The sequence below is a fragment of the Thamnophis elegans genome, chromosome 8, assembly GCF_009769535.1.
Source record: "Thamnophis elegans isolate rThaEle1 chromosome 8, rThaEle1.pri, whole genome shotgun sequence".
In the NCBI taxonomy this organism is placed as follows: Eukaryota; Metazoa; Chordata; class Lepidosauria; order Squamata; family Colubridae; genus Thamnophis; species Thamnophis elegans.
This window is the reverse complement of record NC_045548.1, coordinates 22041669-22068563: the sequence shown is the minus strand read 5'-3', so window position 1 is coordinate 22068563 and position 26895 is coordinate 22041669. Positions and strand designations below refer to the sequence as shown.

General features: G+C 36.3%; 1 protein-coding gene across 1 annotated transcript in view; it reads left to right on the top strand.

Annotated features, from left to right (window-relative positions):
- The window catches only part of LOC116511972 (cadherin-7), a 109524-nt gene that overhangs the window by 67251 nt on the left and 15378 nt on the right, over positions 1 to 26895 (top strand). Inside the window, exons 3-8 of the mRNA XM_032222233.1 lie at positions 2993 to 3112; positions 11186 to 11353; positions 13234 to 13421; positions 18999 to 19252; positions 23946 to 24082; positions 24626 to 24747. Of these exons, the coding sequence (XP_032078124.1) occupies positions 2993 to 3112; positions 11186 to 11353; positions 13234 to 13421; positions 18999 to 19252; positions 23946 to 24082; positions 24626 to 24747 (989 nt within the window). The remainder of the gene's footprint in view (positions 1 to 2992; positions 3113 to 11185; positions 11354 to 13233; positions 13422 to 18998; positions 19253 to 23945; positions 24083 to 24625; positions 24748 to 26895) is intronic.

The following is a 26895-nucleotide window of genomic DNA, read 5'->3' as shown; positions in this document are numbered from 1 at the left end:
TTTAAGGTTGGAATCTCTCTGCTGGTACAGTTTAGCTTGACCTGCCCCTGCATTTCTTCTGTAGGTAGACTTGAATAGATTAGGAGAATCATTGGAGAGGTAGTTTATTCACGCAGCTATTCATGTGAACCTACTTTGGGAGTTTGTAATTTACAGTTTTGTCTTGTAAAGTCCTGCTGAGTCCATGGGCACCTCTTCTGTTTTGTTTTGTTTCTGGATATCTCTGAAAATTTACACTGCTCCTGCAGACGGTTTTAGACAGATTATAAAGAAAGTCTGTAATAATTCACCCTTCCTCTAATGTCTCCCTCCTTTCTTTATAGCTTTCCAAGTTCCCTCACTTCTCACTCTTGTTCCTCCTTGTACACTGAGGTATCAATATCATTACATAGCTGTTTTCCTTGTCTATATATCTTTTCTCCCCTCTCCTGTCTGCCACAAGCCTTTGTTTCTTTGCTTTACAATTTGTCTTCTGGTGAAAAACTCTGACTTTGTTTCTATTACTCCCACATCAGCAATCTTTTTAGAACACTCTCTATTTAGGACAACGTACCTAAAGGCTAACTTGATTATGTATTTGGGGAAAACAATCTTCTAGCAGTTATGCTGTTCTATGACCGCAATAAAGATTTGATTTGATTTTATCTTCTAACAGAATAGAGTCTAGATGGAAAGAAAAAGGTTTCTCTAGTACACAACCAGGCAACTTGGAATCCTCCACAGATTTAATTACAGCTTCAGCAATCCTTTTCTTTGGTCATGCTGCCCAAGGGAATAATTTTCTACAGGCACTTTTGTTCTCAAATGACTTATTCCTTAAATGTGATAAAATAAGCTTGTTTTAAGTAAGTGTCATATCAAGGTTAGTGCATTTCCTGGGTCAGAGATAGGCAGCAGTGACAGAGACAAAGGATGTACAAAGGCCCTTAAAATAGGAAGGCTCTGCAGAATCCAAATGTGTTTTTAGGTAGTACCAAATGCATATTGTGGTTACTTACGTATATCAGTAAGTGGGATGTGATCCCTGCTATGGACTTTCTAGATCACAGTGGGGAATAAAATCTGGAACTCTGCCTTATAGTTTGCCCTAATAGCATAACTAGGGGACACAGTGGTTCAGTGGCTAAGACACTGAGCTTGTCGATCAGAAAGTTTGGCAGTTCAGCAGTTCGAATCCCTAGCGCCATGTAACAGAATGAATTCCTGTTATTTGTCCCAACTTCTGCCAACCTAGCAGTTCGAAAGCATGTAAAAATTCAAGTAGAAAAATCAGAACCACCTTTGATGGGAAGATAACAGCATTTCGTGCACCTTTGGCGTTTAGTCATGCTGGCCACACAACCACAGAGACATCTTCAGACAGCATTGGCTCTTCAGTTTTGTAACAGAGATGAGCAACGTCCCCTCGAGTCAGGAATGACTAGCACATATGTGTGAGGGGAACTTTTATCTTTAATGTCATAATTGCATTGCCATATCCTTCCAAACAGACTAGATAAACATATCAACATGCTTGCAAACATTATATATGTGTTGCCATTTGCAATTTTATTTGTTGGAAATATTTGAGAAATTCTTTATTAAAGAAACAAAAGTATACAACCATTTTCATAAGTAAGAGGATAGATAATAATAAGGGACATATAATATATTATTTTTGTACTTATTTAGAATCTTGAAACAATGCTTATTTAGAATTGTTAATCATAATATTTTGCTGCATAGTACTTACAGACTTAAGAAAGAAAACAAAACTTTTCTGGCACATATTGAGATGCCATATATTCATATATACCACACTATTGGCATTTCGGCATAAATCATTTTATTATTCAAAGTGCAAAAATGAATGAACAAACAAACGAATGAATGAATAAGAAATACTATGCTATAGAATTAAAGACTTGAGATATGAAAGGCAAACATATACACCAACCGTATGTTATTATAACTTTTGCATTCTTGTAAACTATCCTTGTTTATCTCCTGCCCATAGACCAATTCATATTTAGTTAAACTTTTCCCTTTTTAAGATTTTTACAACACTGACATCATCAAATCATGATTTTCTATTCTCTTTTCTCCTTTTAACCCCTTTAATTTTTTTTCTCTATTTGAGCCTGATTCATTTTTTCCTAGATTATCAAACCACCTCAATGTAACTCTTTCATATTGATTATACACTTTTGTATTAATTCACATTCCTCAAGGGCCAATCCATTCTTATCCTATATCTTTTCTTTTACCTTATTTAGTTCTTGGATACTCCATTTAAAATAATTGAATGTTTTTCCTAACATATCCAATTTTTTTCATACAACAAAGTAGGCAAAGGCCTATACAGTCATTTTGGCTTTTTTCAACATTTACTCCTCACAACAGACAATATGTGCAGTTTCTCTGTTTCTCTTTGTCTCTGGTTCTTCCATTTTAACAATTCCCTGGAGCGTCAAGGCAGCTATCATCAATCTGTGCATTCCTACCTTCATATGCACTTCAGGAACATAGATGACACTTATTCATACCTTTCTGACACATGCTTGCAAAACTCCATTTTCTGCTCTGGAATAATTGCTTCTAATAGCAGGAAAAGACTGATACTACAAGTTTTATAGCACAAAATCTTTTTTAAATGATCAATATTAAAGTCTTATGGATGGATACATTGCTGAATTGCCTTGACATTGACTTGACTCATTTGTATCATGTGCATTTTCTCTGGGAGCAAATGGAAGATGTCTTTTATTTCAGGCACTATCCGATTTTGCAGTTCAAGAATTACATTAGATGAATAACTGACAATTGTTATCAACTCGTTTGATGTTAAAAGCATCAAAGAAGTTCGGTGTAATCTAAATGACATACATATCAACATGGTTTGGAGCTGTATTATTATTATCATTAAAAATGCTCACCTCAGAAACACAATATTCTGTTTCTCTGTTTCATGACAAACTTTAACAAATTCATTATTATTTCTGAACATTTCCAGGAACCTCTGTGGTACAAGTAACAGCAACCGATGCAGATGACCCTACATATGGCAACAGTGCCAGAGTGGTTTACAGCATCCTCCAAGGTCAGCCTTATTTTTCTGTGGAACCAAAGACAGGTAAATATTTTCCTGTGCCTTTATCTATAACTAGCAATCTGTGATCCATTGCGTTAGTCTTTCAGATATACTTCCATATTTAAAGAAAGAAGTCCAAAATAACTACCATGTTCCTGCCATAAGGAGCCCCGGAGGCACAGTGGTTAGAGTCAGGGGTGGTATTCACTTACTTTCCCTACCTGTCCGCGCATGCACTCAGCCTTCCGTGCATACACTTTTGGCTAAAAAAGGTACCTAAATGGGATGCTATAGAGCAAGGGCAAGTGGGCGGGACCACCCACGATTTCTGCTACCAGTTTGGGAGAACCGGTCCGAACAGGTAGAATACCACCTCTGGTTATAGTGCAGTACTGCAGGTTACTTCTGCTGACTGCCAGCTGCCTGCAGTTTGGCAGTTCAAATCTCACAGGTTTAAGGTTGACTCAGGTTTCCATCCTTTCTAGGTGGGTAAAATGGGTGAACTGGTCCAAATCGGCAGAATACCACCTCTGATGTCAGGATGGCTGACATAATTGTTACAAAACTTGGCCTTTCCTTGGAAGGAACCTCTCATAATTGGTTTTGGTTGGGTGTTAGTCTGATTAGGATTTTTGGTTAAAGTTTATGATATAACTGTGCCACTTCTGATGACTGTCCTTTATTTGGTGCTTGGTGGGTTAGGATAATTGGGGACAAACCTGGCCCTTTCTCAAAAGGACCTCCTGGTTACTTGCAAGTCTTGGTTGCGATGATTATGGCTTACCATCAATGATCTGCCTTAGTTAGAGTAGGCAGCAGAAGTCAAAAAGTACAACATATGGTTATATAATTGCAGAGGTTGTATAATAAATTAAAGAGGAGGAGATTGAACATAGAAAGTGCTATAATTGATTATTTATTTATTTATTTATTTATTTATTTATTTATTTATTTATTTATTTGCTTTATTCACTTCTATACCTTCATATTCCTGGTGGATTCATACCAGCATACAAAAAATAACAATAACCGTGATAGCAATACAAAAAATGGTAGTCTTTCCAGCTGATCTCTATTTTTAGGATGTTAAATATTAAATTAAATATTAACCTGGCACCCAATCCTTCATTGTCAAGAGACTTAAATCTGCTTCAGTAGTGCAAACTATAAAAATAAGGTCAGTCATGAGTCTATATTTAGAATGCTTAGTGCTGAGTTGAATTCCCAGTTGTGTGAACAGGAGAGCACAGAAGTTACTGCAAGGAAGAATGAAGTTAGGATTTATAGCTTAATGTATTAAAGAAATGAAGTGCTGAGAAAGTGAATGAATGTCCCAAGTAATGTCAGTTTTGCCATCCCAACTGTGTTCTGATAGGCAGAGATTAAGGAAGTGAGAAACCACATTGGCCAGTTATTTATGTCAATATCAGAGAGTCAAACACATATAATTAAAGTTGTAACATGTACCATACATAAGGATCTCAAAGTCACTGAAGACTTTTGGAGTTACACAATTAAATTGTTATTTCAAAACACATTCCACAGTTATTTCCTCCTTGAAAGGAGAGGAACCAATCACACATTACTTTCTCTTGATTGTTTCCATTCAGCAGAGTTAGCCCATGACATTCTGGTGCTGGAGACAAAGAAAAAGGACCACCTGCCCTCCACATTGCTCCCCTTGCTTCCATATATTAGTGTACTGTACTAGAAATTGAAATTGGCTTTGGGTAACTAGATTAAAATGTCAATTGCTTCTGAAGATAGAAAACTTCTTGTAGGGCTTTCAAGGCAACATGGGTAGCACATTTAGGGAAATTTAAAGATTGTTTTGGAAGGGAGGGAAACTTAGGAGGAATGATTAGGACAATTATTTCATCCCAGCATCAGTCATTTAAAGAAATAGATTTTTTCTTCCTAATAGGAAAGCCAATTTTACCTTACAGTGCCAATAGATCTTTAACAACAAGGTCCTTTTTTAAAAGAAAAAGTGGCTTGTCCCCTTGAATATAAGACTTAATGAAGAAAGAGGAAAGAAAGAGGAGAAATGTAGTTCCACCATGCACAGGGTCGGCCTCCTCCGGGTTCCATCCACCAGCCAATGCCATCTGGCTACGACCCGGGGGAGGGCCTTCTCTGTTGCAGCTCCGGCCCTTTGGAATGAACTCCCCACGGAGATTTGGACCCTCACCTCTCTCCTGGCTTTCCGAAAAGCCGTTAAGACCTGGCTGTGTCGGCAGGCCTGGGGTTGATGAGCTCCCTTCCCCTCTCGACAGGTGTGGTTGTTGGTCATTTTAAACGTCTATTTTGTATTTGCATGTTCCCCTTCCCATTGGAGTTGTTCGCCGCCCTGAGTCCTTTTTAGGGAATAGGGCGGCATATAAATAAAATAAAACTTCAAACTTCAAACTTCAAACTCTTGATTATGGATTGGAGTAGGCCAATGACGATGAACCTTTTCGGCACCGAGTGCCCAAACAGGAATGTGCGTGTATGTGCGTATGCCAGAGCTCCGGAAACCCAAAGACCAGATGGCCAGTGTGCATGCCTGCTTTTTGTCATGTGCATGCTGACCAACTAGTTTTTGGGTTTCCGGCATGTACATGTGCCAGCCAGCTGGTCTTTGCATGCGCTGGAGCACTGGGAACCCAAAGACCAGCTGGCTGGCGCATGCATGCCTACTTTTGTGTCAGTTTATGGCCGTTTTTAGGCTGTTTTCAGGCCTTTTGGGGGTCATTTTTCCAGGCCCTTTTCAGACAATATTTGGGCCAAGAATGCCCCCCAAAAATGGCCTTAAAGAGGCCTGGAAAACAGTCTGAAAATGCCCCCCAAAATGGCCTGAAAACAGCTCAATAATGTCTCCCAAAAGGCCTGTTTCTTGGCCATTTTCAGGCCATTTCCTGGCGCTCTGGCATCCACGAAGTCCAGCTGGCTGGTGCGCATCTGAGCACCAGAAACCAGAATAGCAGCTGGTGACAACACGCATGCCCACAGAGAGGGCTCTGTGTGCCACCTCCAGCATGCATGCCATAGGTTCGTTATCACGGGACTAGGCATTCAGAATGTGATTATTGATGTGTTACTGCAAGTAAAAAGAAATTATTATCACAAGCCTAAAATGTGTTCCAAGTATATATCTGAAATAGGTAAATACTTAATATTATTTCAGTTCATTTTTATTTTTTATTCTTGCAGTCTCACTCATTTCTTTATGCATTTTCCCTTTCTCATTCATCAGTATGCTCTGAAACTCTCAAAGCTCTGTATTGCTTTATATTTGAAAAGCTTTCCACAAATGCTGTCTTTGTGAAGATATGTTTCTACACCTGACTGCACTGTATCACTCAAACATTTCACTTTTTTGTAAAAATTGTATTTTATTACCAAATTATATCCATGGTATTTGTAAGAATACTTTTTTAAAATTATTACGGCAATTTATGCCCTAAAATTTCTGAGGAGAAAATCAAGAATCTATGGTCATCTGGAAAGAACTTCCCATATTTGCTAAAAACATGACAGTACTTAGAATGATGTCATCATGTACATTATATTACATTACTTCATACTATGATATTGTTATGTATTATGAGTGTAAGAAATAAAAAGGTCACAGAACTCCATTGTTAGAGCTGCCCTTGGATGATATCAAAGAATGCCCTATGTCTCTTGGTAGGAATAAATAGGAATCATAAGAAAGGGCTTTTCAAAATGATTTAAAGGTCAAAGCCCAAGATTTAAATCCAGATCAAAGCAGAATCACCAAACAGGAATGTAAATTCACATGAATTCATGTTGGGGTCAGATTTTTTTTTAAAAAGTTATTTGTACATTAGGATAATTGCTGCTAACAGAAACATGTTCCTGTATGTCTAGGACTTCAAGCAAAGGGTAAGGCCTGTCAAAATCTCTAGAACAGAAGATCCTTGTTATATGCAACATTAGCCTTCTTTTGTTATTGTTTATTGTATCCAAATACGGCAGCTGAAAAACCCATATTGTTTAACACCAGTTTGTGAGCACCCCTTAATATAAAAAGAATGGCAATAGGTTGTGAATATATTTTGCCACTGCATGTGCTTTGATTCTTTCACACATGCCACTCCTTGAATTTTGCAAGTACTATTGAAATATTAAATTTATACCCAATGTGATTGCTCAACATGATGTGCTTTTCTGTTTATGGAAAGATGGAATATTCTTGCATTGATCAAGAAAAGTATTTGGATAGAGAGCATAAAAACATTCACTTTGTTTCTTCCACATTTCACTTTGTTTTCCTGAGCGAGGAAGGGGATCAATATTAATTTGCACTTGCTGATCTTAGTAGTATCAATTCTCTAAGCCATAAAGCAGCACAAATATCCATTTTCACTTTTCTAGAAATAAGCAGATAAAAGTTTAGTATGCTGAAGCAGGAGCAATGTTTTATGAGGGGCTCATAGATTTATTCAGTTTATACCTCTGTCCATAACTTTAAGCTATTCTCTTTCTTTTAACTTATCCTAAGAATAACTGTTACCAAGAAGATCTGACTTTTTTTTTGCCAAAGGTCTAAAGAGGCCATTCTTGGATCAACTGTGTTGAATAATAGAATTGATACTGGTGAATCAACTTTGAACACCCTAAAGCAGGAGTGTCAAACTCATGTTGTCACATTGTCACATGATTTGTCATTATTTCCCTCCTTTAACTAAATTGGGGGTGGAGGGGCAGCATGTGACACATCCAGCCCATGCTCCACGAATACGACATTCCTGCCCTAAAGGAAACAAACTATTTGAACCATTTTCTGTCTGGATTTAGGCCTAAATGGGTGACACAGTGATTCAGTGCTTAAGATGCTAGGTTTGTCAGCTGGAAAGTGGGCAGCCCGGGTTTGAGATCCGAGTTTCACATGATGGGGTGAGCCTTTATCTCAGCTCCTGCCAATTTAGCAGTTCAAAGGATACAAATACAAATAGATAAACAGGTACAAATTGGTAGGAAGGTAACAATGCTCCATAATGTCATGCTGCCACATGACCGCAGAAATGTCTTTGGACAGCACTGGCTAAATGCCCTGAAATGGAAACCAGCACTGCCCCTTATAGTCAGCAATGACTAGCCAAGTAAAATCCACAGGGACTCTTTTACCTTTTTTTTCAGGATTAAATATGGGACAGAAACAGCAATGCTCACTTCCTTGGATGATGTTGAGGCCTGGAGAGGAGAGTTCTCACTTATCATGATCCTATTGGGCCTCTTCATAGCTTGTGATACCATCAATCAATTTATTTCTTTGGAATAACTGGCAGGGGATGAGGATAAAAGGCAATGTCTTATATTGATTTTGCTTCTTCTCAGTAATCAGTTAAAACAACCTCTGTTATAAATCTCACATTTTCAGGAGGTTTTGGGGACCAAGCAAGAAGTTTCTGCTTTCAGTGATGACCTCCTCCCTGCTAACATTTCACAAATTGTTTCAGGGGACTTTTCCTTAAGCTTTTTAGGATGCTGTCTTTGATTTTTAATTTTGATTGATTCTTGTCTGTATTTGCTATTATTGGTGAATTGTTATTTGTTATCATGCATCAAGGCTTAGATGCTATGGTAGATGTTTATTAATATTCTGTGTAAGCTGCCAAGAGTCATTTAATGGTCGGATAAAAATGTGTTTGATAAATACATTAATAATAAAATTGTGTAATGATTTTCAATGAATTTGAAATGATAAAGAATTCAAAAAAGCAGAAAGAAGTACATTTGGATCTAGAGTTTATAAATATCAAGGATGTTACAGAAGGCCAATGCATCTTAGCTGATCATACATTTTGTCTTTTCTCAACTGGTGACATGGAACAATGGTGAGATAAAATCTTATATCTCTGCCTGCTGTACTGTATAACAATATGAAAACCTTCCTAGTTAAAGGAGAGATATTTAATTGCCCAATGTTTATCTACATAGTTGAATGGTAACAGAACAGTTGTTCTGTTCCTTTCTTCCCTCTTCTTTTAAATTTCAAAGAGTAATTACCAGTGACAAAGAGATGGCCAAATGGATAGCTCAAAAACTGCTTCAGACAATACAGTGCTTCAGCTACTACATCAAAGTTCTCTAATTATAGTGAGTGATTTTGCTTTGTTTTATTTTTAAGATATTAGCTAATTTAGAATAGCTTCATTTAAATGCACAGCATGGCACCAGATTATTAATAGCACCAAAGATTGTACTGGGTCATTTATGGTTTGGGATTCTTAAGAAACTCATTTTGGCAGCATGGGAGTTTGGCAACAGAATGATAAATGCTATTGTTCTTCCATGTTGTCACTTTGATGGCAGAGAAAAAGGCTTTGACTACTTCTGTTTAACAAATCAGTCTCTGTGTGTGCATAGACTGTAATGGAAGTAGGAATGTAATGTCTTTCCTTGTTTTGTTGAGAGGAATTGCAACTCTTACAGTTTCTTGCCATAGATGTTTACAGGGTTACCTAATTTTTATTAGTCCCATCTTGTTTACACTGTAGCATTGAAAAAACTCAAGACACATGCCAGTTTGCAACATTATTGTTATGTGATCTTATTTCTTTTTTCTTTCCTTTTTTCTTTTTACAATTCACTAGAAAAGCCTTAAAGTAAGCGACTTTGAGTAGTGAAAATCTCAGAGATTGAGGCAAAGAATTTATTTGCTGTATCCAATGACTACCTTAAAAAAATGAAATAACTTCTGTACCAGGCATAATCCATTTGAGGGCAGTAACTCATTGAACCCAAAGTATCCACACCGTTGTATGGTGTGTCTCTCAACTGTCACTGTACGTTATTGACAGAAGCTTTTAACATTATAGAAATAAAACAGTCTTTTGGAGTTTTGACACTTCAAAGTGTAAGGACTGCAAGGGCCCTTCAATTTTTTCCCCAAAACTTCAGCTCCCCCCCCCCCATTACTATTAACTTTGCAGAATATTGGAACTGTTTATTTTGAATGTTCATGCAATAATGTATTCCCAAATCCTTTGAGTGTTCAGATCTTAAATTTGGACTATTCAAATTTGCAGTTTAACAGCATGGCAGATACTGTAACTGTATAGTTTCAAGCACTGCAAGTTTTCAATTTTTAAAGAATGGGAATCTCAATGTACTTATAAGCTTCCTGAATGCTTATGGGTGGACCTTGTGTAACACAACACTGAGCTAAGTGAGTTGTTGGCCTGACCTGACCAACAACAGGGCTCTTATATTCTTCAGCTGCATTCACAAATATAGGAATTTGGGGCAGATGGAATGAAAACTAAAGTATGGCAAGTATTCATAGCAGTTCTAGTTATATTAAGAATATTCTATTTAGTTATGGGAGCTTAATTTTAAGGTGCATGAATTAAAACGTGTATTATGTACAGTGTTAGTCTTTTAACTGGTATAGCCTATATTTGGTTGACAACCAAGCAAAAAATGGGTCATTTTATGAATCATTATTTTCTTTTTCTTTAACGTTATTAAAGCAGTGGTACACAACATGTTAATATGACAAAGGAAAAAATAGTTAATGCCTAGGAAGTGATAATATTGACTGTATTTTGAAATTTTGGTTTTAATATTAAATTAAATCATCTACTTCTTTGTCCCAGCCCTAGTCTGTGGGATGTTTCAGGTGACCCACATTTTTTTTTTAAAAAAAGTGGTGCATATGTCATTTAAAACATAGAGAAAAGAAAGAACATTAAGTATGGGAAAGGTAAATAATGTTACGGAAGAGTGAAACAAAACAAATAAGGCTAGCAAGAAAATCAGCAACAGTAAAGTAGGACTAATAAACCTGATTGGGCTTAAAAGAAGTTCTGGAGATAAAAGGTTGATGATCATTTGGTCATATACAGTATACTGGGCAAGAGAAAGACTCTATATCCTTTGCTGGATATTTAAAATTAATGATTGTTTAATATAAGTACATACTTTCTGAATGATGCTCACTGAAATACATGATAATTTAAAGTCATGGTAGCCCAGAATTTTGTATTATGCTTTTGGGGAGGGAGAGAGGGGATACAATGCAAATGTTGCTGCTGTATGTTCATGCTTAGTAACTGACAAGATGGTTACCACTACTTTATGTACTATTTTGGTATACTTTAGGTATTATCAAGACTGCACTTCCCAATATGGACAGAGAAGCAAAAGACCAATATTTGCTTGTCATTCAAGCCAAGGATATGGTTGGTCAGAATGGGGGTCTTTCTGGGACCACATCTGTCACTGTTACCCTGACTGATGTCAATGATAATCCTCCACGATTTCCACGCAGTAAGTTTCTATAGTGATAATTAAAAGTAATTTGCACAGTAATAAATTTGGTATGCTACTAGAATGGCTAAAATTCAGCTATTTAATGGCTGAAATTAATTTTCAGCCAAATTATGAATTAAATTTCTTTCAGCTTCTTTAGCTGTTTCTTATAGAAAATGCTGATTACAGACAACAGCTGTTCATTGTTTTTTATATACAGAAATACAAAGATGTTATTAGTGATATAGTATGAGATTTTTTTTTTATAAATCCTGATAATGCAGAGTTCTTAATGTTTCCTTGAATCATCCAAATATATTTTCTTTGAGGATTCATATCTCCTAATTGCCACTGAAGACAGAATGGCATGGATTTAGAGAAATATGAAATGCCAATGATGATAGTAAAATTTATTTTGGAATATAAAGCAAATATCAATTGTCACTCAACCCTCTACTTTGAATTGGTTATTATCCAACAATGTAACTCTGATATTTGCCCTTTTCTTTTGTTTCAAAACTCCCTAATATTCGTAACAACTTATCTTTTGGAAACCCAAAAGTCTCAAAACTGGTTTTTCATTTGAGTCTTGTTCTTATGGTCTCTTATGGATGGATGGATGGATGGATGGATGAATGGATGGATAGATGGATGGATGGATGGAAGGAAGGAAGGAAGGAAGGAAGGGGAAAAATCAATATGGAGAAAACCAGAACTGTTTTATAGCTAAATCAAATAAGAAAAAGAAGTCTGCTTCCACATTTCAGTTATCCTATTTTTCAAAAGTATTATATTTCCCTACTTTTCTTAATAGTCCCATTGCAAAAGAAGGTTACCTTAATGTGCAGAATATATACAAATTATTAAAACTAGTATCTTTACAAGTGGAAAAGAAAATGGAATTATTATTATTTTTACCCATCTTAAATTACTTAGACAAATAATAAAATACAATGGATTCAATTTCTGGAAGTGGAATGGTTTGTGGTGTCAGTTTTTGTTTTCTTAATCTGTAATCTGATCAATTTCAGTTTGAGGCACAAGAAAATCCAATACAGAACAAGACTAGAATTTATCTCAATTATTTGACATGGAAAAATTGTCTCCTTAAGACACTGTAGATTTATCTGTGATTCTACAAATTCATTTATTATAAATTATTTTTCTTCAGTGATTTGAGGCCTATAGGAGCTAAAATGCCATTGGAAGTAGCTTTGCCTTTGACAGAAACTTTAGGTTAGGCATTATTTTCAGCTATGAATGTGTGCATCAATATTCTCAAAGAAATGTAAACTGAATTAAAAGAACAGAAAATATTAATATGCCATCACAAAAATCCATACCTTCCACCTTTTATTCCAAAAAGTAATCATAAGAGTTGATTGTGGCACTCCAGTGAACTGTCAATAAATCAACAAAAATAATCCCTTGTGTTCATTATGTAGTTTTACATAAATGGGGACAGATCACTATCTTTCTCATATAATTAAATCCTACTGAGATCCCAGAGCAGACAATACTGCTATTACATACTTGGCTATCTCCCCCATCCTCAAATTTCCCCTAAAGAATTTTTTTCCCTTTAGAGATATTAAGAAGTATAAACTGCTTGTGTTTATTCCTGGAAATTCCCTCTTTTAGACAGCAATTCTGGATGTTCCAGTTCCAGACCATCTGATGGGTTAGGTATTTTTTCCATAGTGTATTATACATGGTGCCTTTGTAGTATAGAAGGAGTAACGTTGGCGTAAAAGATGCAGAGAACCCTAGATGGACTTATGGAAACAAAATACACTGCTTCAAAACTGCACTCATTTTAGTTATGGTTAACTAAAGAAGGTAATAGATTATTAGATGTATGAACCATAAAGATTCACTAATCACTTTTAATTTTATAGGATCGTACCAATATAATGTTCCAGAATCACTTCCTTTGGCTTCAATGGTGGCTAGATTAAAGGCTGCAGATGCTGATATAGGGGTTAATGCTGAAATGGAATATAAGATTGTGGATGGTGATGGCTTGGGTGTTTTCAAAATTTTAGTGGACAAGGAGACGCAAGAAGGAATTATTATGATACAAAAGGTAAGATTGGTTTATTTTTTGGGGTGCTTTGGAATTTGGTAATAGATAAAGTATTTAACTAGACTATAATGTCACTAAAATGTATTTTAGTGTGCACACCAGGGATGGGTTTTAGCCAATACGGGTCAGTACGGATTGGTACAGGCATACTGGTCGGTGAAATTTAGTGTGCCTTCTCATACTCGTTCTTCTGGAGGCCCATACCGGAATGCTCCCTTCCCTGGCCTACCCCCCCCCCACTTGCTCCACCCATCCACCCAGTTGCCGCTCGCTCACTTCCTCTGCCTGCCTGCCCAGTTGCTGCTCGCTCGCTCACCCTGCTTGTCCGGACCAGGCCTTCCCCTCCCACCCACTTCCTTTGCCGGAATGAAGAATTGGAAGAAGCCCATGTGGTGCACACTCTCTTCTCTTTGACAACCGCCTCGTTTCCAATGAAGGGGATCGGGAATCCATGCAGAGGGAGGAAATTGCATGGATTCCCCACCCCCTTCATTGGAAACGAGGCAGCTGTCTCTCTCACACACACACACACACACTGCACACCGCGGGCCACAGTAAATGAAGAGAGTGCCAACCAGCATCGCCGCTTCCTTCCTTTGTGAGCCGCGAGCTGAGAAACAGAGGCAACCAAGGAAACAGAGACAACAAACAACGGAAGGAGGTGGGGATGCTGACCGATGCTCTCTTCATTTACTGCATCCAGCTGGCTGCAGTCCTGCCTGGCTGGCCAGGAAAACGGTGAGGGGGGAGCTTCGGCCATCATCCACGCCTTCTTTGCAAGCCACGGCAGCCGAGTAAGAGAGGCTTCTTTTTTGCCAGCCTCTCAGCTGATCCAGTCTCCCTTTCACATGCACCTTGCATTGCAGAAAGTGGTGTGTGTGCGTGACATGTATGCCTTCTGTGGCGTGCCCAACACCTTCAGACACCCACCAGGTCACCCATCGAGCAGCAGAGAAATAGGGTTTCGGCAAATTTGAAATTAGCCCTCTCTGCCGCTCTGCTAAAAAGGTGGGAACCAAGGATAAGAGATAACAGGACGACTAACCATATTCGGTTAACCCCCAGAGCGGTAAGAGGCTGAATTGGAAGCTCTGTGAATTGACACAGAATGCCGTGATCGTAGGATTTATTGGGCACCAGTTTAGTTCATAAAATATATCTATGAATATAATTGAAGGGATGTGCATGTGAGAGAGGGGGAAGAGAGAGAGAGAAAAAGAGAGGAAGGAAGGAAGGAAGGAAGTGGGAGAAATACACGCAAGGAAGGAAGAGACAGGGAGAGAAAAAAGAGAAAGAAAGATAGAAAGAGAAAGATAGAAAGAGAAAGAAAGAAAGAAAGAAAGGAAGAAAGGGAGAGAAAAGAAAGTGGGAAAGAGATATGAAAGAAAAAAAAGGGAGCGAGAGAGAGAAGGAAAAAGAGAGAGAGAGAAAGCGAGAGAAAGAACTTATGACCACAATTCAGCCCAAAATTTTGGTTGCTAAGCAAGAGCATTGTTACATGAGTTTCACCACATTTTCCAAGTTGGTCATGCCCACCTGGTCACATGATTGCTGAACCACTCCCTCAAAACAGACCACACCTACCGAATAGGTTCTAAAAAAATTGAAACCCACCACTGGTACACACTGACTATTTCCACTTTTTTTACAATTTTACAAATTAATGAAAAGTGCAGAGATAAAGGTATGCTAGGTTGCTGATCGTATTGCTGTCAATTCCAATTCTAAATTTACAGACAAATAGACAAAGCATGTTTTATACAATCCAAGAACAAGTTGTCTAAAAATGTTAAAAATGCATTTCTACAGTATGGGACTCAGTTCTTTATTAGAGAATTTAGTATTATTTGAATTTTAAATATTAATAAAATGAAGCAAAAATCTAATTCAAACATGTTAACAAGATTGAGCAGTATTCAGAGAAAACCCACATCACTTTGGAAATGAAAATGTGATATAAATTACATTATTTAAAATTTATCATTTTATCTGTATGAGTCTTAAAATTGATGTCTGGAAAAGTAGATGAGGTGAAGATTTAATGAGATATAACTAGAAGATAGATATGAATGAAGCCTTCAAGCATTATTCACCATACTAAAGAATTAGAAAATGCAATTTTCCCTTTAACCTTCAGGATAGTTGCTATTTGCTATTATGCTGTACGTATCTCAAACCCATATTTTAGTTGCAGTAATCCAAAGACTAACTTGATGATAATTAGTATCAAAGTACATGAATTATTTTTAATTCAAAGTTTAAATAGAAAAATGTTTATGGAATAGTATCCTTACATTGTAACCCAGAGTATTGCTTTAATTTGAATTTTACTTTGATATCTATTCTAGGATGTTACAGTAATGCTATGTACAAGGAAATCAATACAATGCTTATTTTAGATCAAATTTGTTAAATCAGCAATTGAGTCTGAAAGGCCCATCAACCAAATCAAGCTAATCTCTCCTTTTCTCCGCTCAGCAGTACTTGGTGCAGTGAGAAAATGGTACCTATAGCGCCTAGCAGTTTCTACTGATCAGCAACTGTATGAAAATGCTTTGCCATTGCTTCCTTTCTAGGGTTGAGAGTGATTTTTCCAAGGTTACCCAGCCCATTTTGTGCCAAGATGGGACCAGAAACTGGTCTCCCAGTTTCTAATCTGATACCTTAACCAGTACAATAAACTGACACTGATTATTATGATATGACATTGAATCATATCAGCCCATCTCATAAGAATAACTCTAGATAGAGTAGAATGATTAAAACAAAAAGCACAACAAAAATACCACTATGGCTCCATCTCTCTCAAATCACATCAGCAGCAGCATCACATGCTTTGCCTCCTGGCCCAAATGCCTGTGGAAACAGCCAGGACCTTATGGAAAGCTAACAGGGAAGAGGCCATCTGGATTTTCAGAGTGGTACTGTTCTTAGGGCAGGCACTGTCTCATGAAGACCTATCTCCAAGGTGCAAAAAGATAACACAGTTTGATAAAAAGGACTGAGCACTCTGTTCAAGAGTGAAATGCTACCTGTTTGAACTGGTTCACCCGAACCAATAGTAAAACAATGCTACCAGCTTGGGCAAACCAGTATTTCCGATGATCAGCTGTAACGTGTGATTTATATTAGCTAGAATCATCAGATTTCCTGCTTTCTAGCTAATCTAAATCGTGTGGCACAGCAGATTCCTCCCCATAACTGTTCTACTTACCTTTGCAGACTCGGAAAGCTTCAAAATGTTCCTTTTTTGGCGCTGCGTGGACGCGCCTCAGGCGCACATGCACTCAAAGTGCACACTCAGTAGCAAACTCACTGAACCAGTAGCAGACTTCAGAGGATTTCACTGCTGCACTCCATTTCTGCTGGATATGGTGGACCAAGCAAAAACAAATGGAGTGTGGAAAGCATTTGGAATGTTTTCAATGGCAGCCACCAAATAATTTGTTGAATATGGAAGTGCCCTAGATGAGCAGTTGTCAAATGACTATACAGTAGCTAAAATAGAATGGATATTTATGCATTTCATTATTTGACATCTATGAACTTAAGTAAGAAACTTGTAGTGGAATCTTTTAATCTTAAAAGTTGGAACAGTCCCTGTGATGAATCGATATATTACATTAAATATGTTAGAAGTCTTATGCATAATAGTAGTTATAAAAGATAACTGTATTTATGTCTGATTTAAACAAATTAAAAGCTACAATAAAGGTGTGACATCATGATCATAACTTACTATAGTATTAATGAATAAGACTGCGATGAAACATCAAATTAAGATTATGCACAAAATGAAAAACATTTTACTTTAAGTTACGAACAAAACAACCCCCCCCCACTTCCTTACATGTTTCTTAAGAGCATTCTAAGTTTAGTGTATCCTTTAAGAACAAAAACTTGAAATGGTTCCATATTTTATTCTATTTTAAAACTAAAGTCTCATTGCAAATGTGTTTTATTTTGGTCTCAGAACACTTGAAAAGAAAATTTTCTGTATCAAGACTGAAGGTCTACTGAGGTTGAAATAGCCTCTGCCTCCCTGACCCCTTTATTGTTCAGTATATTAAAGTTCACCACCTTGATTTCATGTGTTGTGTTCTGTCTTCTATATTGAGCTCTTGAAAGAGGAAGAAAAATATCTAAGAGAATAGTATTCTTTACTGAAGTGATGAAACTTCATATTTTGCTATGATACTGTGCTCTGAGTGCTTTCTAATGGATTGAGTCATTAAGTGGGTTTCATAATTTGCATTTCAGATATATTCTTTTTAATAACAATAGTAATTGGATAATTTTCAAGACCTTTCCAGATAGTGCACATCAATCCCAGTAATAATAAGAGATAAGATTATCAGCATGACACACCCTTTTCTGATTCAAAAGAGGGAAAAAAACATTACTCAAAATAGGAAATTATAGGTATGGCACATTTCATTTCATTGTCTTTGTTTATATTACAGGCTTGTGTGCTTCAGATCTACTTCCAACACATGGTAGTAGAAGCATAGAAGAGCAGATTTGCACAATCAGGCTAACAAAAAAGAATAATTCACATAGTTTAGATTTGCTTCCATATTAGTGGCAGTGCTAGGAGATGATATTAGAATCTTAAAACTCTAAACAAGGTATCCACAGTTATTGGCAAGGCATGTCGGGCATGGGGGTAAGTCAGCATGTGCAGGCACATCCACAAGAAACCATAGAGGTTGGTGCCTGTCTTTTCTGAATGTGCTCAATGACCGTGAACTGAAAAAACAAGCTGTCAAACAATTGTGAATCTGTGTTCTTGGATTTGACCTTGTCTGTCATGCAACTTGTCCTTGTCTGTTCTTCCATTATAACATTCTGAATTTCAGTAAGAGCGATCAGCATTCTTAATCAATCTAATTTTCATGTTTGATTCTGAGATTAGCGGTATTTCAATCAGTTTCCATGCAGCTGATTCATATCGTTCATATCCAGTTCTGCATATTTAGAAAATATTATTATGCATGTAATTATTCATTAATAGTGTATGGAATCTAATTACTAATTTGCCCATCCCACACAAAACAAACTCGCAGGTATGTAAAAATAGAGGAAATCACCAAGTAGTAATTATTTCAAACCAACATATAGTAACTCAGAAAATGAATGATGAAAACAAATGCAATTTACTTATCAGCACAAACTATTACCCACTCTATGTAATATGATTATATCATCATGCAGCCATTTTAATGGAAAGTTTCCCTGTAAGAATTTCTAGAGGTTGAGAATTTCTATATGGCACCATAATCCTTTACATTGATAGGACATTCATTAGTTTGATGGATATGGGACTGAAAGCAGCAGAATTATTCATCTTGGAAATACTTCCAGTTCACTCCAGTTCTCTCCGGCATAAACTTCTCAATACCATATTCAAGCATCTTGAATTGATTGTAAAAAATTCATTTGGAATTGTAAAAACTTATTTTACATAAATTTTCTTAGGTCAGTTGGAAAGACTGACATTTTTGCATCCAAAGATGGGAGATATTCTTGAGTAGTGATAAATCAAAGACTTTGCTAATTGAACTTTGCCATTTTTAGGAGCTGGATTTCGAAACAAAGACCAGCTACACGCTGAGAATTGAAGCAGCCAATAAGCAGGTAGATGCCCGCTTCTTAAGCCTTGGACCATTCAATGATGTGACAACAGTCAAGATTATTGTGGAGGATGTAGACGAGCCACCCATGTTTAGTTCACTTTCGTATAGCATGGTGGTATCTGAAGCAGCCAAAGTAGGCACTATTATTGGTACTGTAGCAGCCCATGATCCAGATGCATCTAACAGTCCTGTCAGGTAATTTAATAGCTCATTTCCATTTTTGTTTGTTTGTTTGTTTGTTTTTTCAGGGTATTCAACTGCATATTCTTTTCATTTATTTATTCCTGTTATTTGTTGCTTTTCTTACAGGAGTATTTGCAAGTAGAAAACCTTGGTCAGTTCAGTTGGAGAGATATTTCTATTCTGTCCCTTTATTTTCTTCCTTTATAATCCCAAAGTTGGAGAATTCTTCAGGAATTGGGACGGTGCTCTAAAATATATCTTCCAAACAGCCACACACATGCACCCACAATCACACATATGCAGAGAAAGAGAGGGAGGTGGGAGGGAGGGATGAACATCTCTCTCTCTCTCTTTCTCTCTCTCTCTCTCCCTCTCTCTCTCCCTCCCTCCCTCTCCCTCTGTGTGTGTGTGTGTGTGTGTGTGTGTGTGTGTGTGTGTAGAGAGGGAGGGAGGGAGGGAGGGAGAACATGACGGTGATTTGATCAACCGAAACAAAGTTCCATTTCACTTTAAAATTGTGCACAAGTATATTAACAAGGACTGTGCAGGGAATACCAAAGATCTTTATAAATGTGCAGTTCACTAAACTGTTAAGAGGCGGAAGCAGCTAAATCTGCATAATATTAATTTGCTTTTCTGTTGTAATTGCAAATAGGTTTAATTCTTTGGGGCACAGCAATTTATAAACATTTGAATAGGTAAATACAACTTCATCAGTATTCTAGGCTAAATGCAATGGTTTTGTGGCATTTGTATAATACAGGGAGAGGAACAACATGCATCATAAATGAAATCTGAAGAAAATATTCCACAGATGACAAGAATTTCTCATTATCCACAAACCATAGCTTTTGTTCTCTCTAAATTATACGAGCCGCTATTCACAGACAGACTATTTCTAGAAACAAAATCAGTCCTGGATATTGCTTCTGTATTTATTCTTCAAAAAAATTCTATATGCATATGAATATGTATGTGTATAGTGTGTGTGAAGTCCTTATTTTGTGTGTGAATTTTAGTTTGCGATATTAGATTGGCTGAAAAGGAACTTCTTCAAAATAATTTAACTCAAAGTACTGTTGAATGTAAGAGCAGAAAGGTTCTGATAGCTATGCAATTGTAACTTAGAAATGGCAGGTTCTTAACGCTTCATTTGAGCCAAAACTGATATTTGTTTTGAAAACGATGAGCACAAAATGCTTGAAACAATGTTATTAGATTACTTACAATCAGTTGAATGTTTCTCAAGAAAATGCACAATTGTGACAGTTTATTAGCAATACTGCACAATAGTAGAGTTATTAACTTAAAGGGTTAAAAGCTGACCAGAAATTAAATTCCATCTACTTGGACCGCTCAAGAATGATTATATTATAAGATGACCAGAAATATCTCTGGTGCTGACCATTAAGCTTTTTTACAAGTTTGGCATTCCTGGCCAAATATTAGAATACATTCACAAGATATAACAAACAGGCACTAAAATGAAACAGATTAATGTACTATTATTGCAGAAATACTCTTGGAATTCTAGCAGAAAAATAAAAATAATTAATTTAGGCTGGAAGTAACATCTCAGCTTTCTGCAAACTGATTTAAACTAAATTGGTTAATCAGTAAATGAAGCTTTTTCTTTAAAATTATCCTTAGTGGGAGAATTTAAAGCAAGCCAAACCGTACCAATTAAAAGTATACACAACAACTTCCTATAAAACAAAATAATTCAGCAAAGCACCCATGATTCAAAGGATGTTGGCAAAGGATATTAAAGCTTTGAAGGTATATAGAACATATCTTGTTGTTGCAGTCTTGTATGTATTTATGGGAATTCAAATCCAGCACATATGGATTAGCAATTATGGTAGCCCTTTACTGCATGTTACCTATCTCAATGTACATTTTTGACAAAAATTGAACATTTTCATTAAGAAACATAATAATTCACAAGCTCAAAATAAATGAGGTTATGAATTACTATATGAAAACCCCAAGAGCACTGTGTTTGTTGCTTATATGATACTGCTTAAAGAAAGAGTAGCAAAAATCAAATCAGAATGCTGTTACCAAAAGCCACCCTGAGTCTCTTTGAGAGTGGGCGGCATACAAATTAAATAAATAAATAAATAAACCAGAATATCTCAAATAATTTAGTCTCTCTAGGTCACAGGTGTCAAACTCACTGTGTAACATTGCCATCATGACATTTTGTGATGTTTTTCCCATTCACAGAGCTGTGATGGGCATGGCCTGCACATGATGTATCTGGCCTGTGGGCCACCAGTTTGACATAGATGATACATTTTAATCGCAGCATTTCTGCTAATAGTTATACATTTGAGACAGAATGATGTAAAGCTTCTATGATAATGAATCTGTTAAAAATGATCAAAAATAAAATTGTTCTGCAAGATTCAGAAGCCCAGACAGAATATACCCTAGATTGGAATATTAATGTTATTTAATAAACTCTTTATATTTTTTGAACTCCATCTTTCTGTTTTGTAAAATGAATTTTAGCAGTAGCAATAGCACTTAGACTTACATACTGCTTCACAGTTTTTTACAGCCCTCTCTCAGCATATTGCCCCCAGCAGTCTGGGTCGTCATTTTACCGACCTTGGAAGGATGGAAGGCTGAGTCAACCTTGAGCCATTCAGAATTGAACTCCTGGAGTGAGCAGTGATTTAGCCCGCAGTACTGCATTCTAACCACTTTGCCACCATATTAGTTTTAACATTAGTTATGGTTATATATTTTTCAAGTTTTATAAGTTATCATCTAATGTCCTCATTTTTTTCAAATTTAATTCTAATTGCTAATAGTTGCTCATTAGTCTCTTTTGGTTTGTAATTATGTGGCCTTAGAGGGGAAAAGTAGCATGCACATACATGACTAAATGATTCTAGATCCAACCTACATAACTAGAGAAAAGATAGTTGTTTAAAATGAACACTAGACAAACCAAATATGACAATAAACAGCAAGAGAGGTTGCAAAATAGGAAGATTGTATAACTTTTTGCAAATTTTTAATACATTGTAAGAATCCAGCTGTCCCTGTTACTTTTCTGAAATGTTCTTTTTTAAAACTGCAATAATTTAAGAAAAAAAATATGACAAGGGTTTAGTGTTAGCTATGCTAGCCAGTTTGTAAAGTATCTCGCTCTACATTCCAATCTCTCTTTTTTAAGTCCAGCAAGATCAATATTTATTGTTTCACATAAAAAAGATCACTTTCTTGAATCTTCAAATTATATTTATGACTGAGCCATCGATGTACATAGATTTCCATATAAAACATCAACTGGATGGCTGCTACCTGCAACCAATTTCATCTCCTAACTCTGAAATGTCCATCCTTTTGGTCAACACTGAATTGAATTATTTCTTTTGACCTATATCATTTTATTTGATTGGGAATAATTTTGGCAGAATGTGAAAAGTTTGTATGTAAATAGAAGCATATTCTTTTTTAAACCATGGTTTTACAATATTCCATATTTCTGTCAGGACTGTTGAACTAGCTGATGAAAGGTTTACATTTCTCTGCCATTTATATCTCCCATTGTTGCATAGCCAAAAGAGGTGAAAATTCTGAAATGATGACTTCATTAAAATTAGTAAAGTTCTGGAACTTATATGAAAGAGGCACATCTCTCTCTCTACTCATTTGTTTTAATCAATTACAATGTTGTTGCCATCCTAAATTACTCCTTTCTTTCACTCGCTCACTTTCCCGATGAACTTAAATCAAATTATGGATTCTATGTAAAATTCTAGTTAAGCCATTTTCTCCACTACTGTTTAAATCATGCCACAAGCTCTTTGTCATTCTTGAAGTGCTGCCCTGCACACCAAAAAGCTTTATGTAGAATGATTCATACTACCAGTGTGTGAGAACTCTGATTTTATACTTTTATTGTGATGGCAGGAATATGATTTAGAGTTATCCTATTATCCTGTCAACATACCCAAGTTTGGAATCATTTGTAATGAATCTCAAAGGACGTGGCTGTTTACAATGAGGGTAACCAAACCTGTGAGCATTGGATAATCTCTCTGTATTCTTTGCTGTTTATTTTTGCTTTGAAATTTTCTTCCAAAAGAATTTGGAGGAAGAAAGAGAGTGTGTTTAAGCCAAAGGTGTTCAGTGATAAGAGCCTGAGTTTGTATGATGACAAACTCCAGGAGCAAATGTGATGATATATAATGCCTGATCTGCTCTCTGATTTCCTTATCCGTACTTTTTCTGCCTCCAAAATGTTTTTTTTAAAACCCATTACATCTCACTGTGCAAGCTCTGATGGAAATGGAATAGGTTAAATACAAATGGCTGATTTCCAGATCTATTTTATGTCATAGTTATATTCACATGTAGAGTATCCCTTCTTACCCATCCCCAAAAACCCTTGCTGTATCCAGGAATTAAATAACAGAAAAGGCAAGAATATACCTGTGACCTCCCTTAACAAAACTATTATGAAATATAGGGATTAAACTAACACAGTGCATTTTACAGAAGCAGATAACACAGTATAATGTATTACCTTAGTTTAGGAAGACAATAAAACATCATATTCAAAAAATAATTTAGATGAAGAGGGAAAATAATAAAAACTCTTTCACCATAATGTGAAATCAATGAAACATTTTTAACAATGTGCAATTATATATACATCAAAAATTTGCTTTCATCTTTCATCCAGGTATTCAATAGATCGAAATACAGACTTAGAAAGATATTTCAATATTGATGCCAACACTGGGGTTATTACCACAGCAAAGACATTGGACAGAGAGACAAATGCTGTTCATAATATTACAGTTTTAGCAATGGAAAGCCGTAAGTTGCCAATTTTTTTAAAAATGGAAGTTTTATAAAGTGTTGATTTTCACTGTATTAGCTAATCAAGTTTGAATCTTTTTTTCTAAAACCCATGTCAATAGAAGCTTCTAGTTATAAACTGTGACATACAAAGAGTTAATATTTATTCTATTCCATGATAATTCTATGTATATTAAAGTACTTCTGTGTATCATAGGATAAAATATGTGTCCGTTGTTTTAGAAACAGATGGGTTTTTTTTACGCAAACTGCAGTAATCATTTTTATGGATTCAGAGACAAGAAATAGATTGGTTATTAAATGGCATTAAAAGGACACTGCAGATTTGATTGATCATGTAAACCTTTGGAACTCTAGAATTATATTTGACTTATATTATGGATAATAGAGGTTCATTAGTCGACTTTGCTACTGCAAATTGGAATTTACTGTGTGTAACTACTATGTCAATACCTACATCTTAGTTAAAGAGAGTAGCTTCATTAGATTCTGCTGGTGATGACTGAAAAAATAATAATTTCTTTCTGTTCTTTTTATCAGAAAACCCTTCACAAATTGGGAGGGGATATGTGGCCATCACTATCCTGGATATTAACGACAATGCACCTGAGTTTGCTATGGATTATGAAACAACAGTCTGTGAAAATTCAGAACCTGGCCAGGTGTGGATTTATATTCAAAACAGCTTGATGGTATTTTCTGCAAAACAGTGATTTGATTTACAGCGAGTTAAAACATAATCAATTCATTGCAGTAAAACTGACATGTTGATTTGAAGCTAAATAAGCATTAATTAGGTCTGAAACCTTTATCATCCAAGATCCCACTATAGAAATGCACAGGTGAATCTACACTACACACAGCTTTGAACATCATCTAGACTTCTTAACCAATGAAAATAACCCATTTCCATTCTTTTAGAGATATCCTTATAGGAATACAACATTTCTGGTTTCTATTTTATACAATGTTTCCAGTTCATACAACACTTCCTGGGAAGTTAAAGAACACATCAAAATTGCTAGACCAAGTGCCCTGGAGAACATTAGGATCTTATGAGAAGCTTCTAGGAATTCCACAGGATTTTTTGGGAGGAGTAGGAGCCTGAATTATATTTAAAGTTTATGAAAAGCCAATGCAGTCCTAGGCTTATTAACAGAGGGATAGAATCACCACAATATAAAAAAGATGTTGAGACTGTAAAAAGAGAAGAGCAACAAAGATGATTAGGAAACTGGAGACTAAAACATATAAAGATCAATTGCTTGAATTGGATATGTCTAGTTTAATGAAAATGAAGACTAGGGATGACATGATAGCAGTGTTCCAAGGCATTGCCATAAAGAGAGAAGGTCAACCTGTTCTCCAGAGCACCTGAAGGCATGACAAAAAGCAACAGATGGAAACTAATCAAGGAGAGAAACAACCTAGAACTAAAGAGAAATTTATAAACAATTTAGAACAATTAATCAGTGGAACAACTTGCCTCCAGAAGTTGTGAATGTTCCAACACTGGAAGTTTTTAAGAAGAGGTTGGACATCTATTTGTCTGAAATGGTATAGGGTTTCCTGCCTGAGCAGGGGTTGGACAAGAAGACCTCCAAGGTCACTTCCAACACTGTTATTCTGTTATTACTGTAAATCACTCAGTAATATGAGATGAGCAGCCATGTAAGTTTACTTTACTTTACTTTACTTTATTGTCATTGCACCTCCTACAATGAAATTAAATGCCATCTTCAGTGTACATTATACATAAAAAATAAAATAAAAACTTCACATTCTTTACAATTTTATTGAAAACCCTTGATATTGCATTAATATTGCACTATGCAGTTGAATTCAATATAGTTACTGCTATGGTATAGAAGCTGTTTTTCAGCCTATTTGTCCTTGTTTTTATTGTCTTGGACCTCTGCCAGATGGTAATAGTTCAAAAAAAATGGTGCCCAGGATGAGATGGATCTTTAAGAATGTTTTGAACTTTCTTTATAGTGGGAGCTATAAAACTCTTCCAAAGCAGGGAGAGGGCAACCAATGATTCTATAGTGCTGTCCTATCTGCCACTGTGCAAACCATACACAGATGCAGTAAGTTGAAATACTCTCTATGGTGCAGCGGTAGAAGGTCACCAGCAGTTTTTCATTCAGTTGCTGTTTGTTGAGAAGTCTCAGATAATCTAATCTCTGTTGGGCCTTTTTGACCAGTGCTACAATGTGAGAGTCCCAGGTCAGATCTTCTTTTATGATAACATCCAAAAACTTAAAACTAGCCCCTTTCTCCACTTGATCTCCATTGATAACCAAGGGCTGGATGTCTGATCTATTCCTTCTATAGTCCACTATAAGCTCCTTGGTCTTATTGGTGTTAAGGACCAAGTTATTGTCTCCATACCACAAAAGCAACTGGTCCACCTCATCTTGATAGGCAGACTGATCCCCCCCCCCCCCGAGATTAGTCCTACCACTGTCATATCATCTGTATCACTGTTGTATCATAAGACACCATTGAATCCTCATCTTTTCTGCATACATACAAGATCAGAATTGGGGAAAAATAAGTTTTTGAGTTTCCTGTGCCATGCAAGCTAGTCCTTGCAACATTGGGAATTTTGACTTGTGGGAACATAGCTGTGCACATGCTGCTTTGCTGTGGGAAACCTTATGAAATATGGATTGTATAGGCTAGAGATGAATTGTATTGTGAATGTATGCAATTTTTAGTAGACTTCCATGAGACTTGAAAAGTATTTAAAGGGATACTCCAGGATAATAAAGAATGGCTGCTCTACAGCAGTGTTTCTCAGCTTC